The following is a 15,385-nucleotide window of genomic DNA, read 5'->3' as shown; positions in this document are numbered from 1 at the left end:
CCATGCATTGCTCATAGTAGCTCTTCCTTTCGCTTGTACTACTTCTTCATTCTCCTCTTCTCAAAACCATTTCAACTCCCTTCCTATCCCCTCTTTTCCTCAACGCCACCCTTTTCTTGCTCATCTACTCTCTCCATTCACAAACCCTCCAACCCTAAATTTCACCACACTTCCTCTTGTCGCATCTACTTTAACGCTGCTCTTAACGCTCCCTTCTCATCTCACTTCCTTCTTACTACAATCACATCTATACCCTCCCCACCACAGCCTTGGATTACACTTACCATCCACACCCTGAAACACAAGGAGGAAAAACATTTGACTTGGCAAACTCTAGACACCCCTCAGATCTCCAACTCTACCAGCCTGCTCGTCAACACTACTACTCTGCTCATGACTGCCAAACGTGACTCCTATCGCTCTTATTTTATCTCAATCCTCTCAACCTAGGCACCAGCAAAAATCTCTCAAATCAATTTTCTTACCTTCTTAACCCTCTTGCATTCCTCTACTCTTTCAGGTAAAGATCCAGATCTCTACTTTGCATCAATAATTTCCAACATTCAAAATACCGTCGCAAATTACATTCTATCCCACCACCTGCTCACTTTTCTCCACCACCTTTACCCTCCTCTCCTGCGACAATGTTTTCCTTTGCTGTCACTAACCCCGACAAGATTCTTGACCTTCTCAGGGCTAACCCTTTATATGCCCCCATTGCCCCTCGATCCCCACACATAGTGAAACTCCTCGCTCCCACTGTTGCTCCATATCTTACATCCCTCTTCAACTCCTCTCTTCACAGTGACACTTACCCATCATCCTACAAGTCAGATACTGTCGTCCATATCCTTAAGAAATCTGGCCTAGATCCTAACTGTCCAGCCAACTTTCGTGCTGTCTCTCTTCTAACTCACGATTTAAAATCCTAGAGTGTGTCGTTTTCAACTGACTCACCGAGTTCCTTCGCACACACTCCTCTTTGATCTGGGTTCTGACCTCCGCACTCTATTGAGTCAGCTCTCCTCAATGTCAGAAACTACATATCTTCCACTTGTCATGCTGACCATTAATTTATTCCTATTCTTCTCAATCTCTCTGATGCCTTCGATACCATCAACCATTCTGATCTTCTCTTGACACTCTTCTTGGCATCAGGCACAAGGCCCTCGCATGGTTTTCTTAATATCGCAAACTCAGGCCCTTCCAGCTGTCCTGTAACAGACCTACCTCTCCAATCACCCCACTTAGTGTTGGTGTTCACCAACGGTCAGTCATGTGTCCACACCTCTTCACTCTCTATACCTCTGCTCTTGGCACCTTGATCTCTTCTATGGCTTCTCCTATCAACTCTTCACTCAGATCTTCTCCTTTCCCTCTTTATCTGACAAGTTACAGTAAAACAGTAGACAAAAGTGCTCCACACTTGAGAAACTGCACCACACTACGTTCTGGTGAATAAAGTGTGTGTTTAATATAATTCCCTTTTCGATAACACGTGTTTCGACACACAGGTGTCCTTTTCAAATCAGAGCTAGTCAAAAACTATCTTCCATATCTAGGTTGTCAGTTCATAGAAGCAAGCAAAAGTCACGGGATAAATCCCCTCTGTTTCTCGCAAAAGTCACTTGCCGTCTGCAGACGCGTTATCCTCCTCATACCAGTGGAGAACAGAAGCGCACTTGCCATCAGGGAAGGGTCTGCAACCCTGTCCACCATAATAGTGTGGAAGAGAAGCCCACTGGCCTAAAAAGCAGGGTCTAGAACCCTGAAAGAAGTAAACCAAAGCATGGACTAAGACTAGCTCACGATAGTGGCAGAGATAAGTCCACTAGTTACAAGAAAAGGGTCTGGGACCCCAATGTGAAAGAGCGAAACTCACAAGGGATTTGTCCTCCTCACAGTGGTAAAGAGGAGACCACTAGAAATCAGAAGGAACTGGGATCCTAACAAGATTTGGTACATTGTTGAAAACAAGTCAGAGACAAAGTAAATATCATGCTGGAAGCAGTAAGAATGAACTTTAACAAGCTATACCAGGAGATGGGAGTCATTCTCCTGGTACCAAAGCATAAGTTCTCTTGGTCCTGAACTGAGATTTAAAGTAAAGAAGCCAAGGGAACGGAGTCATTACCCCCCCCACCACACCCCCTGGCCTTGTTGTGAATGTTACCAAGCCACACCAGGAGAAGGGGGCCCTTCTCCTGTGGAGAACATTGTGTAAAGACAGTCTGAAACCTGCAAGCCCGGTGAAGGGAGTCGTTCTCCCTGGTACATTTGTTTTGAAAGAACATTTTGTTGAACCCCATCCAAGAAGCAGGAGAAGTGAGCCATTCTCCTTAAAGAAGGAACTTTCTGTTAGTTTACCTTTTTAGTTGTAGTGTGAGGGGACAAAAGTAGGTTTTTCACACAGGACGGTGTAATTTATTTTGATGGGCGTTCTGAAAAAACATTTTAGTATTAGTTTTGAGGCAGGGAAACCCCTCTTAGAAGTTAGGGATGGTAAGGATTCTTTTCACTTCAAAATAAAAGTCTATAACCATGCCACCTTTGTTCCAGCTTCCTTCTTCGACACCCTTACAGGCCTTCCTAGAACAGAGTCTTCTCCGTTATATGTCTCGCCTGCCACCCCTGATCGTGTAGCTACTTCTATTCCTCGCTGTGCCCATGTTTCTCCCATCCTGCACAGCCTTCACTGGCTACCAGTGGCAAAGCATTTTCAATTTAAAGTATTTTGCTTGGTGCATCGGGCACTCCATGGGCCAGGAGAAATCTCTCTTAAGGAGAAGTTTAAGTTCTATGTTCCACGCCAGACTCTGTGCTCAGCAGAGACCCGTTTGGTTGAGGTTCCTCGATTTAGGCTGACTTGGGTCAGTGGCCGGTCCTTCTCAGTTGCTGCTGCTTCCTTATAGAACTCTATCCCTCGCGCTCTTCGGATGGTGGATTACTATGTCATTAAGGCGTTCCCTGAAGACCTATCTTTTCTAGTTCCTTCTGCTCCACCACCATATCCAAGTAGCGGCAAGATTGTGGACCTCTGATCATGGTTAAAGTCACTGCTGTCTGTCCTAGGGTTTCCTCTCATCATTGGGCCTGCAGAGACTGATCTAACATGCCAAGGCTGCCCTGCTGGAAGAACTGAAGACAGATCCCAATATAACATGGACCTGTCTGCTCGCCAGGACCAATCATGATACAGACTTCAACCTTGGCACCCATGACACCATGCAACCTGGCGCAACAGCAGAAGTGTGTCCCCCCCAGAGATTCAGAGTGCACCAAGGGTACACTCAGAAAATCTAAGTTCGGGTACACGCCTGCATACCAGATTTTTCTCCTCCTGCCAAAGGGATATTAAGGGCATGAACTCCACTCCCTTACTCTCGCTTGCCTGGTCATGATCGGTGGAGTCATGGTAAAAGATCCCTACAAGGTCACCCCTAGTGTGGTGGGATTGGTGCATACCCATGCATCGTTTACTTACCTGCAAACTCCCAAATTGCACACACCTCTTAGCTTTGCAGAGGAAACCCCCAAGAAAGTGTTCCAGAGGTCAGAAGATGGGACCAGCATCCCAGAGAAAGATGTAGCTGAACAGGAGGACCCCTCAATAGAAGTCTACAGGAATAACAGTCAAGACCTGCATCCTACGAATTTCTACCACAGACCAATGGGAGAACGGAGGGTGAGTATCTTGAATAATTGCCCACCCGAGGACCCAAAGGGAGGTACTCGCATTGAAAGTTTCCAAAATTTTGGCTCCAGCAACCCAAAACAACCCTATGAGTAAACCGCTATTTTTTCCACAGGTGCAGTTTTCAGGATTTGGTTCCCAGGGACTTGCAAATGCAGATCCGAGCAACCCAGAAAAGGAACTAAGGCTATTCCCAGGCCTGGACTGTCAAGCCTGCATCAGAGATTTCACTGTGGAGGAACCCACAAAAACGGCTTCCAGTAGCTCGACAAACAAAAGAAGTGGAGCAGCAAATGGATTTAGGATGGGGGTAATTGGCTGGAGGCACACACTGACGTGACAAGCTGATCTGGTGGAGTGATGAAATCTCAGCACCCCTCTGATGCACAGCAGTGACCTACAGTTGAGCAGATGATCCTGGTGGGTGGCAGAGGTAAACGGGCCACAAAACAGATCTAGATTCTAAGGCTTGACCCAGAAGTTGTGGGGAGTGACCAGGATTCTTCAAGAAGCCCAGACCGGCCCTTGAGTGACAAATAACCCAACCGAGATATGTCCAAAACACTGTTCTTAGCAAGTATTATCAAGTGAGAGTGGAAAACATGGTGGGATGCACATGAACTCTTTTAGGAGGATGGCAGACTTGCCACCACCAAGTTAGAGTGTCACAAATATAGAGGTGGTATGGCATTACTATATGTTTACATGTCTCAAAAAAAGTAAAAAAAGGGGTGATTGAGTTCTGGAGATGCAGAAGCATGGTCCCTAGAACTACAATATCCAGAGTCCCAGGCACTGCTACACAGAGCCAGGTACTCTAAAGACCCGCCCTGCACATGCCGGTAATTGACGAAGGCAGCATGGGCCAGGCACTGCATACATTTCTGGTATGGCTTCCCCGCTGTGCTCTTAGCTGTACATGCAACTGTACGCTCCATTTGTTCAATGCTCTTCCGAGTACACTCACCTGCATGCCGTAGTGTCCTGCACTAACAGGCACTCAATTGCTTGCTTCCCTACGAGGATGCTGTCATCTACGCGCTGTAGTGCTGTGCATTACCGGGAGCTCCACTGCTCAGCACCCTCTGACCATGCTTTCATTTGCATGCCGATTTCCCGGCACTGGGGGAACTTCAAGCATCACTGGATCCCAGTATGGGGCTTTGACACTAATTTCACTTAAGTTGCTCAGAGGCTGGCTAGCTCCCACACGGGGGAATAGAGGGACAGCCTGCATAGGGGGCCGCCACTCTGGCCACCCTCTGGGGATATCAAATTCCTCCCCTCCTTGGGAGGAGAAGAGCAGTTCCTGTGCCAATGCCCCCTCTGAGGTCAAAGCCCTCTTTCCTGTTGGTATACATCATAGCTGCTATTTGCCTTAGGCCACCTAACTCCTGCCACAATGGGTATAGGTGAGTGAAAGGGTCAACACCCCTTCCTCTTGCAGCAAGACAGCCAAGCCAAGCCAAGGATATTGTTGTGGCCTTAGTGAGTGGAAATTCTGATGAGAACCATAAGCCTAGTGTGAGGAACAAAGAATGAGACGTGGTCACAGAGGACTCATGGTGATAGCTAAAAACCTTTATTAAATAATAAAGGGATTGGAAAATGCCTCACTGTCCATCTAGAAGATATTTCCCTACCTCAGCCAACACTAAAAGTCTGTCCTGTGTCAAGATGTCCAGAGCAAAAACGTCCTGTGTCTGAAATCTTATCCTAGCCCCCGCATTCTAAAAGTAACTCCAAGGTATTAAGGGTTTTGTCACTAGCTTGAAAAGTGCACCAATGTTCAAGTTCAACAAAAAGGTCCAACAAACATTCCAAATGGATAATGTTCACAGTTCCAGGGAATGGCTCCACCAAAACAAACATTAAAAAGAATAAGTACGTTGTAGACCAAGAGGATAACCCCCTCCTCTTGGTGTTGCAATTCACTCCATGGGAAATTACTCTATTCCCTAGGTCTTTTCCACTGCAATTCAAAATCCTATGGGCATGAACCTTCCTTGGGATTCTATGACTCGCAAAACACTGGGTATACACTCCTTCCAGGTTCTCTTATAATGTTCATCCACTTTCAAGATCTAAGGACATATGCTTTTTCCCCTTCAAGTTCCTATTATCACCAGTGTATTTGTATCGCCCCAAATACTGGGACAATGAAAATCAGTTATGTAAAACAGAGAATTTGCCTCCTGTTCCAGTTAGGGACCATACCTTCTCCGGCTCCCTCCCGTAGTCCTGACCTTTCACTGTGGGCTCACTGGCTTTAAAACAGCTCCTTTGGATTCTCTAGCTCCGCTCGGGTCCCTCTCAGCTTCTGCTCTCTTCCCGCTTCAGGCAGAGCGTCTGTGGCTGGTGGGGGTCTGCGTATCGCTCTGGCTTCCCTTGCTGATTCGAAGCCCTTTTGCCGCACGTCCCACTTCAGTGTCTATCCTGCCAGCGGGAATGCATCTTCAGTCTAGACGCTGCCTCACCCTTTCTTCATGCTGCTCCTCTGCCTCGCTTGCCACCTTCTTGATTCACAGCCCGAGCTGAAAAGTCTTTTCCATGGTTCTCCTGTGTCTCCTTTCTAGTGTGTCCACCTGACAACTTGGCTACCCCGGCAGTGACTAGCAGGTCGGATCTCTCCATCACGCTCATCTGTTCCATCTTTGAACCCCTGTTTCAAAGGAGGGAGTTGCTCGAACCAATCAGCTTCCTCCAAACACTGGACTGCTCCTTCTGGTTCAGCCAAGTAATCTTCATTTGAGCAGTCCTCTTCCTCGTCTCCGTCTTTGGCATTCAGTTTGCTAGAGAACATTGAAGGATACTGTCGGCAGGCTATGCAGGTTGTTGAAGGGGATTATTACGGTATGGCATTAAGACATGAGGAATGGAGGGGATATCCCTAAAAGGCAAAGTGGATACCATGTCTCATCTGATGCCTGTACCTCCCCCTGAGGTTTTCCTCTCCTCATGTGATCCTCCCTCAAATAGCCGCCTCAGGGTCAGGATCAAGTATCGGCTGCCGCCCCCATGACACATGAGGAGAGGCTACCTCTGGGAAAGGAATGATGGCATTCATCAGATTCATCACACTAGTCTCAGAGGAGATTGTACCCAATAAAAGGCATGTCCAAGACCTTGAGGTCCTCATATGGGAATTCTTCTCGTGAACTATTCCTGTGGCCATGTTGGGTGCCACCCAGTCAGCTGGGCAAGGCTTGGCGGTAGGATTTGGCATGCCACTTCTCATCTCACACACCAAAGTATTTTCACACACCTCTCTTATCACTGTCGAGAGGCCAAAAGTAAATTTGGCTAAGGTGCAAGATGCATTAACCACCCTCAGGTGAAGATACCCATGGAGAATTATTTGTGACCCTAAGCATCCAGTCTCTTGCTCTCCCTGTCAGGGGGCAAGGAGGGGAGAAATCAAATCTGAGGGTGCCAGACAGGGTTCCTTGGCCAAGCCTTAGTCTAGTGGAGGGATCAAGGCAGGCTTGCTTCTCCCAGGTCTCTACCACTGGGGCTTCCACTGTCTGGTTGAAGGGCCGCAAGTTTTCTCATCGAGGGCACTCATCCAGAATGCCAGTCAAACAACTGAAGCTTAGGTCTGGTGCATCCACCACTCTGGCCTTCATCTTCTGGAGCTTCCAGTGAGTTGGTGCAAGAAGGATGCCTAGGTCTGTCACATACTCTTCCTCACTGTAGAACTTCTCAGAGTAATCTCTTCCCACTGTGGAGCACTGTGGTTCCAACCCACATGGGATAGGGTCATCCTCCTCATCAAGGACTTCAGACCTCTTTGATATGAATTTGCCCATTAGTGACAGGACTTCTTGAGGTGCTCCAGAAGAACCAACCATGCCGAGTGGAAGGGAATTTATGCTAGGAGATATGTGCCCAAAGGTGGAATAGCACAGTGCCGGTCTGGATCTGAGGCCTTCTGAACTGGAACAGAGTCCATAGGCATGCAGTTGCAATCTCACAAGGGGTCTCTGCCTACTCCTCCAAGCACAATGGGCTCTGCTGACACTGTCAGCGACAGGCTAAAGAGCTCAAGCATCTTTAGCTGAAATTCTTCCTGTTCCTTGGTGGTGGAGGATTGTGTGGGAAACATAACTGTGGGCCGGAATCTTCAGAGGAGCCCCTGAAGCAGTGGCCCTTCTTTTACTCTTGCAAGAAAAATGATGCATCAAAGATCTGCTTGCGAGAGGACCTCTTGCAGTAGTCTTGCTGCTTCTCATCAGTCTATCAGTGTGTTGAGGTTTTAGAAAAGTACTGTGAGACAGCACTAAGGAAAGCCCATCTTGGGTGAACAGGGTTACATTACTTGGGTTTAGACTGAAACTCAAGGATTTTGGTAGAATGGCGAGCAGCCAGGCTTAGTATAAGGAGGGAGGAAGGATGTCATGCTGTGCAAACAACTCAGAGCACACACTTAGTCCAAGAAAACAGTGACACTTAGAAGTTACATAAAATATAGTTATTTAATATATACAATAAGAAAAACATTTGTAACTTTCCAGTCAAGTAAGCACTATAACACAGTAAAACAACAGAACACTTTTTGTAACAAATCACATAGTAAATCAATCTGAAACATTTATGTAACTTTTCCAAACTCCTATAGCTTTTAATAACTTTGTTCCAGGCTGTCTTAATGAGTCCAACCCTACCTTATGAGAGTCTCAACATTCAGAGACGAGACTGGGCCACCAGGCACAGGGCAGAAAAGGCAGGAAGGCAGTATAATAGGTTCAGAGTGTCCAATAGGATCTCTTATTAGTTTTGCAAGTAACCAAATGTTAGGTTTCACAAGTCAAGGAAGTCTGTAGGTTTCCTTGACGGAAGGCAGAATTAGAGTACAATGGGTTGTCCACCACTAGGTAACTATGGGAGCTCTGGCGGGGTGCAAGGTACCAGCTATCAAAAACCCCAGGCACACATCATCAACAAAGCAGGCTCCAGGTAAGTTCTACTAGGAGCAGAATAGTGCCCTGGAGAGAAGAAGCAGTTGATGCAGGATGATTCCAGCAGTGTGGCGACAGCAGGCTCATGACAGAAGAAAGGGACCTCGGTGGATCTTGTGCAGAGACACCCAGCAAAGGATCTTCACAGTTACGACTTGTGGGCATCTTTTGCAGGTTTAGATGGAGGATGGATGTCACGCCGGTAGACTCTTCTCCTTTCCTTGGTCCTCGTAGTGGGTCATGCGACTTTGGGGAGCTGGCTCAGGTCACTGCAGGCTTAGAAGGATGCGTACAAAGTTCCAGGTTAAATCGCACGTCAGTTGATGATGCAAAGCGATGTAGCACAGGTCCCTGGGTATTGGTGAATTGCAGGCCATGGAGGTTGCAGCTCTTCCAGAGATGGAGCAAAATACAGTTTGTCATGGGTCTGGTTAGGCCCACCAGTCAAACCAAAGTCGTTGTTTCGATCTTCCCTGTTGCTTAGAAGATGAAGCCAGGACAGCAGTGTACTCAGCAGGCTCTGGCGATCACTGGGTGATGCTGGCGGTGTCCTACGGGCTTCTACAGAATCTTCTGTAGAAGTGGTTATCTTGAGTTTCAGCTCCAGGACCTCAGTATGTATCCAGTCAGCCACCTTGCAGGACAAAGACCTGGGATGTTTCGGTCACCTCCCCCACACTTCCTGTCCTGCCGGTCATTCAGGGAACATTTGCAGGCTTTCCTTTGGAAGCCTGGCAAAGACAAAAGGACCCTTGAATTCTAGCTCACCTACAAAGATAAAAGAAGACATGTTATTTAGGCATTAGAAAAGTCGAGCCACCATTTTGGGTCAATGGTGAACCTTGTGTCCCCTACCGCAGTTGCGTAGACAGCCTGCAACAAAAGTCCACAAAAAGTCATGCAAAAAAGGACAATGCCACCAGCTTAACCAAAGGTTACTGGAAAGATGTGAAAAAGGATACACTGGTCACCCAGGGGCTTTGAAGGAGAACTTTTGTCATCTTTTGGCAAAAGGCAGAGTTTCACGGCATGTTCTCGTAAGGTTTAAGATGAATGGATTGGCATTACCCACAATCCTGCCGGTCTTGTACCTTCCCCCAGGTAATATGAACAAATCCAGAGGGGGTCTTGGACGGACATTTGTCTTCCCCAATCCATGCAAAACTTGAAGCCAAAGACATTACTGTGTTAGGCATGACAAAGTAGTCCGATTTAATGCACAGGAGAAAAACGGAGGTCGCAGGGCACAGGGGCTATATATATATAATAGCTGTGACATCACGTACAGAGGGGCATGTAGTAGCGCCAAGTAGAGCATACGTGTAGCTGCACAGACCGCCCTTACGGCATAAACATTTCCAAAGGCAGCTAGAGAAAGAATATCAAATGAACACATGGGAGGATCAAATCCATTTGAAGCCAAATTATAAAATAGATAATTTCAGACTCTGGTTATATGCCGGATCTTTAGGAAACCTAAAAGACTGCCCAAAGAGATTGATTTCCAATTCCATATGAACCACTTCTTCCAAACACTTCAGGGACTTTTGGATTTAACTAGCCCTTCTGAGAGTCTACCGTAGTGGATGTGCCCTTGAAATACAAGTCTTCAACAAATAAACTCCTGTTCTTTAAAGGAGCAGACTGCCAACATATTGATTGTGTGTTATTGGATTGCTGGTCTGATTTTAGAGGTGGTTCAGTGATGAACACAGTGGATGTCATAGTGACTTATGCTGTGGACTACTTGCAGTTTTGTGTGCATCGACTGCGCTGGTGGTTGATCTGGGTAACTTGACTATTTTGCTTTATAACTTTACTTTATGTGTGTCCTGTTGTGCTTTACTTTATCTGCGTGGCTTTACAGCTCTAGACAATTAGTCTGCTGGTGCTGTGGGCCCAAGACATGCATATGTGGCTGGCCTGCATCCTTGCTTTGCACGTCATCTGCATGGTGCACACTTCCTTTTGACATGTGGCACAATGCTGTGGCTATGGCATTACCGTGCTGGTATAATCGTCCTGTGGTGCATAGGATTAGTGGTCCTGTTAGTGCTCAGTCACAGTTGATGACAGTCAGACATGGGTATAGTGTTACCTTTCCACACAGCTGCAGACACTTCTGCATCGATAATCAAGTAAGTTGCTTGTTCATACCTTTCACTGTGATCTCTTTAATCTTCTTGGTCTTTTCATCAATCCACTTTTCCCGTCTGACTTTCTCAGTAGCGCTCATCAGCTCCTTTAGCTTCTTGACCTCCTGGCAGTGAGAAAAATCAACATGTCAAGATGTGGAGGCACATAGAGTAGGCTTCCTTGCGTTATCAACGTGCCCAAAGCATTTCCTCTTCGGCTTCCTACACACCAGTACTAACATTACAAGTTGAGCAACACAGCTCTTGGACACACCATCCATACCCCCTTTGACCACTGTGGACCTGCAAGCATTACCTTCTCTACCACGTCACAGTGCCCCGCTACCGGTTTGTGGATCCCTGGTCCCAAGTGTAATACGGCAGAGCAGAGTTTTAACTGCAGAAACAGTGTTGGTGCAAATGTCAAAATTACAAAGGACTGTTTATATTAAAATGCATGTAAAGGCTTTATGTAGTAGTAGTCATGTTCAATGTGTAGGCAATGAAAGTATTCTTTAAATCGCTACCGATTTGCGGCACTATTCTCTGTCATGCAACCTGGTCATGGAACAGAACTGGATTATTTAATGCGCAGAGTATGCAACTACTGACAGATACTAGGGAAGGAGTGATAACAGGGACGATGGTGTCTGTATGGGGCATTATGTTTTGCTGGTATAAACACTGGCATTTTATTTTGACATTGTCCTGGGCAAGATCAGTGCATCACAGACAATATTCTTTCCCTCTTGAACTGACTCAGCATCTGACAATGCAAAACATTTACTCACAAAGGTTTCTCATATTGCAACGTTCCTCCTTTGGCTTCAATGGAGTTCCTCCTTTGGCTTCAATGGAGTCCCCCCAGTATGTCGACTTTCTGCACGATCCAAGCTGATTTTTGTGAGTGAGGCCACTTCCCTACACTCGCCTGCTTAGCTCACTTCTTTTGGAGTGCACTGGTGATTGCCAATGGCTACTTGGCATGAAATGCATCTCCCATCCCAGTTACTTTTGTAGTGTGCACTGAGCAGGCTGAACAGATTTTGATCTTTTACCCGGATAATAGCTGTGCATGTTTACTTTTTACAGTTATAAATTACTCAAAATGGTTGTTCATTGTGGTTTGTGGCCTGTTCTTTGCTGACCATCTTACTCCCCCCTTCAGGTTAGACATTGCCAGAGCCCAGCTAAGGATCCTGGTTAGTGCAGTGCGAGTGTGAACAGGTGGAAACTGGGTGTGGGACTGTCTGGTACCAATCCACACCCTGCCAGTGTATGTTTTGAGGACTCTGAGGGCGTCCTCACTTCTTTCCCAAAAATATCCTCCCCCGAGGTGGCCAGGGAAAGACCGTGTGTTTTGGATCCTGCAAGGGTGGATGTCCTGGGAGGAGGAGACTTGGGGAGTGGGGGTGAGACACAGTATTCCCCATTTCCCTTTCATCAGGAATTAAACGTCCCAAAGCTTTTATGGGATATTTCAAATCCTTTCTCTATTGTGTTAGAAAACCATCTCCCAATGTGTACCACTATGGTACTGAGAAGAGGAAGAGACCACCCAGGAACATACATTCATCCTTTATTAAATCAGACATACATACCCACCATTCTAGTACTGGGAAGAGGGATGCCTAGTACCAAGACCATTGTCAAATCAATGCAAATGACCTGCACCTGGAGCCAAAAGGGTGGTATCAATAACCCACTCAGGTGAGGCGAAGGGGATCAAGATTGCCTGTAAGATCACTGTGGAATGCTTGCAGACGGAGAAGGCAGGGAGACACGTGTCCAAAGTGCCGCGGTGCTACAGAGACGCTGCAGCAGAAGCAGTGTGGCTGACGTTGTCGGAAGGTCTCCAGTGCCAGGGTCAGCCTGCCGACCTTCTGGAGTCACGAGGACTCACTCTCCGGTAGCCGAGGTGTTGGAGAGTATGAAAATTGAGAAGGCCGCAGAAGGGTCAGAAAAGCAGAAAACTTTATAATGAATGAAAAATCAGTGAGCAGGTTGAAAATTCCCAGAAGGAGAGTGAAATGGGAATTTGCAGTTACGTTGTTTTGAGATGAATGAACTGCAATTTTGAATACCGAACTAAAGAAAAGTAATGAGTAAATGCCACATGAGTGGAGAGCAGAACAACGCGTTCCCCGATACAAAGAAACTGTGAATCATGGAAACTAAAGAAAGCAAGGATTGTTAATGAATATAAAAAACTGAATTATACAAGTTGAGAAAAAGCCACCATTGGCAAAAGCCATAAGGAAAAGAGGATCTGTACAAAGTTCAAACTGCGGAAAGGTGTAGGAAATTTTTGATAAATCCAAAAGTAAATGATGGCAAAACAAGAGCTGAAAAGGACTGCAAGAATATGGTTGCCAGACATTTGGTCGAAAAAAATTGGTCGACCAGACAAATGGTCGAACCAATTTGGTCGAAAACAAAATGGTCGAAATTTTTTTTTTATTATTTTAATCCTTTTTTTTTTTTGGGGGGTCCCCCCCCAACCCCCTTTTTTCCTCTAAAAACCCCTTTTTTAACTAAACGAAAACCCGAAAAATAAATATATAAATTAAAAAAAAAATTCGACCATTTGGTTTCGACCAAATTGCGTCGACCAAATTGCAGTCGACCAGTTTTTTTTTCGACTAATTGACTGGACACCCAAGAATATCATTCCACCACCACTGTTGAGCTGAAGAAGTGGTGGTGCAACTGTGGAAAAAAAGCCAATCGGGTGTGTCGGTTGCGTGACCTGTAATGGGTGCACCGTGCGGTCCGACAGCTGCGCCTAGACCGAATACCCCCCCACTAAAGAGAAGCCACTTGAATCATCTTTAAGTTTATGGTTGAATATCCAAAGAGGATGATATATTGTGAACTTAAAGAGTTGAACTGTATGATATTGATTAAACAGTCAAAAGCCTGAAAGCTGGAAAAAAATCAGAGGAATTCAGTAGTTGTGAAAACAGTGAAAGACTTAAAAGCTTGGGGAAGGGAACCCCTTGTGATTGAAAGTAAACTATTTGGAATCCTGAGACCCCCTTTGCAATCAAGAGCTGGAAGAAGCTGTGGACTTTTGTTTGAACACTTCATTTGATGCGACTTCCCTACATACACAGTTTGAACAAATAGATGTGAGGGCAAGTATAGGTTTTGGACACAGACTGACATTTACTTTGGACTTCCTGACACAGACTATCCCTAGTTTTAATTGGGTAGGAAAATCTCACTTTAGCATAGGGCACGATCGTCCTTTACCCAACCTCTGTGTGATTTTAATAAGTGTATAACCCAATCCTTCTTCAGTGGCCTGTGTCTACTTCCTTATGGCCTCACAATGTCCTGTTGCCGGGCATAGTGTGAGGTAGCATGCCGTCCATAACTGTATAACATCAGCCTGTTTGAATGTTGCAAGTTCCTTCCATTGCTTGCTAGGGTACCCCTCGGCCCACATTCTGGATAAAGGGAGAGGCCCTGGTGCCATGTGAGATCCTCAAGCACCAAATCCAAGCATCAAACCCTGAAGGAGTACCAGACACCTGCACAAGGGGCTGCTGCAGTGGCAAGCATTGGCAAAGACAAATACCACTAACCAGACCTCAGCCTTCAAATCGTCAGGGTAGACCTGAACCATGTGCCTTTTTCATTTGTACTGGTAGGGCCAACCAGTCTGAAGGCCGGCTCTGCATCCATCCCATCCCCAAGGTACAAGTCTTTCGACAGGGCTACATTTGGCCTGCACCTTCCTAGGACTGAATTGAATGCACCTTTGCATGGGCACCTTTCCGCCTTGTCACTGAAAACCTTGATGACATCCTTACTGTGCTGGTGAGGTATTTCCAACTTGCTCCTGGTATCAGTTAGCACAAGGAAGAGTCTGCTTGAACTCATGTTCAGGATTCTTTGCTCCCAAATGCTCGCCAACCCTGACCTGGGTCACGACTGATCCAATCTGCTGCTCCCCAATGTACTTCTGTGCTTGTGGTCCAGAAATCGTGAAGAGTTTAACCTATCCTGGCATCTCTGCAAGGGCTTGACTTAACCGTCAGTGGAAATCTCCAACATGAAGCTTTGAGCCTTCTCAACTAAGTTTACAAATCAGGCTGGTTGTGCCCACCTATTGCATGTCCCGAGTTGTTGTCGGTTTTGCCAGTCAGAGTCTTGTGGTTAAGATAACGGGTCTCATTACAAGTTGGCCAGTGCAAGTAAAATGTGCAGTAATACCATATAGCGCCTCAGTAAAGCACCGCCCATCTATGAGTTTGGTGTGAAGTTGGAGGATTCACCTCCAGCTATGAGCTGTAATTCTGGCACCTTTCTGCTAATTTTGAACAGCATTACCGCCAGCGGTATTACTGCTGCTATAATTCTGCCAAAATCCCCCATGGAGTTCTATGGACTCCACTTAAATGGGGACCAACACTGCCACCACCACTTGTAATCCAGCAGCAATACCGTTGAATCAAGTGACAATAACGTTAATTCCGTTTGGTGGTATCTCAGCAGATTTAACGGCGAAATACCCCCAAACTGTTAACGAGCCCCAGCATATCTTTTCAAGCACCCCTAAGTTACAAAGTAGTTACCTTACCTGGCCAAAA

General features: G+C 46.2%; 1 protein-coding gene across 3 annotated transcripts in view; it reads right to left on the bottom strand.

Annotated features, from left to right (window-relative positions):
* The window catches only part of CEP131 (centrosomal protein 131), a 1,227,592-nt gene that overhangs the window by 504,545 nt on the left and 707,662 nt on the right, over window positions 1–15,385 (bottom strand). For all 3 annotated transcript variants that reach the window (XM_069655164.1, XM_069655163.1, XM_069655162.1), the window contains one exon: window positions 10,810–10,912. In XM_069655164.1, coding sequence (XP_069511265.1) covers window positions 10,810–10,912 — 103 coding nt within the window. The remainder of the gene's footprint in view (window positions 1–10,809; window positions 10,913–15,385) is intronic.

This window comes from Ambystoma mexicanum, chromosome 3q (assembly GCF_040938575.1).
Source record: "Ambystoma mexicanum isolate Mex_15411 chromosome 3q, UKY_AmexF1_1, whole genome shotgun sequence".
Lineage (NCBI taxonomy): Eukaryota > Metazoa > Chordata > Amphibia > Caudata > Ambystomatidae > Ambystoma > Ambystoma mexicanum.
This window is presented reverse-complemented; position numbering and strand designations above follow the sequence as displayed.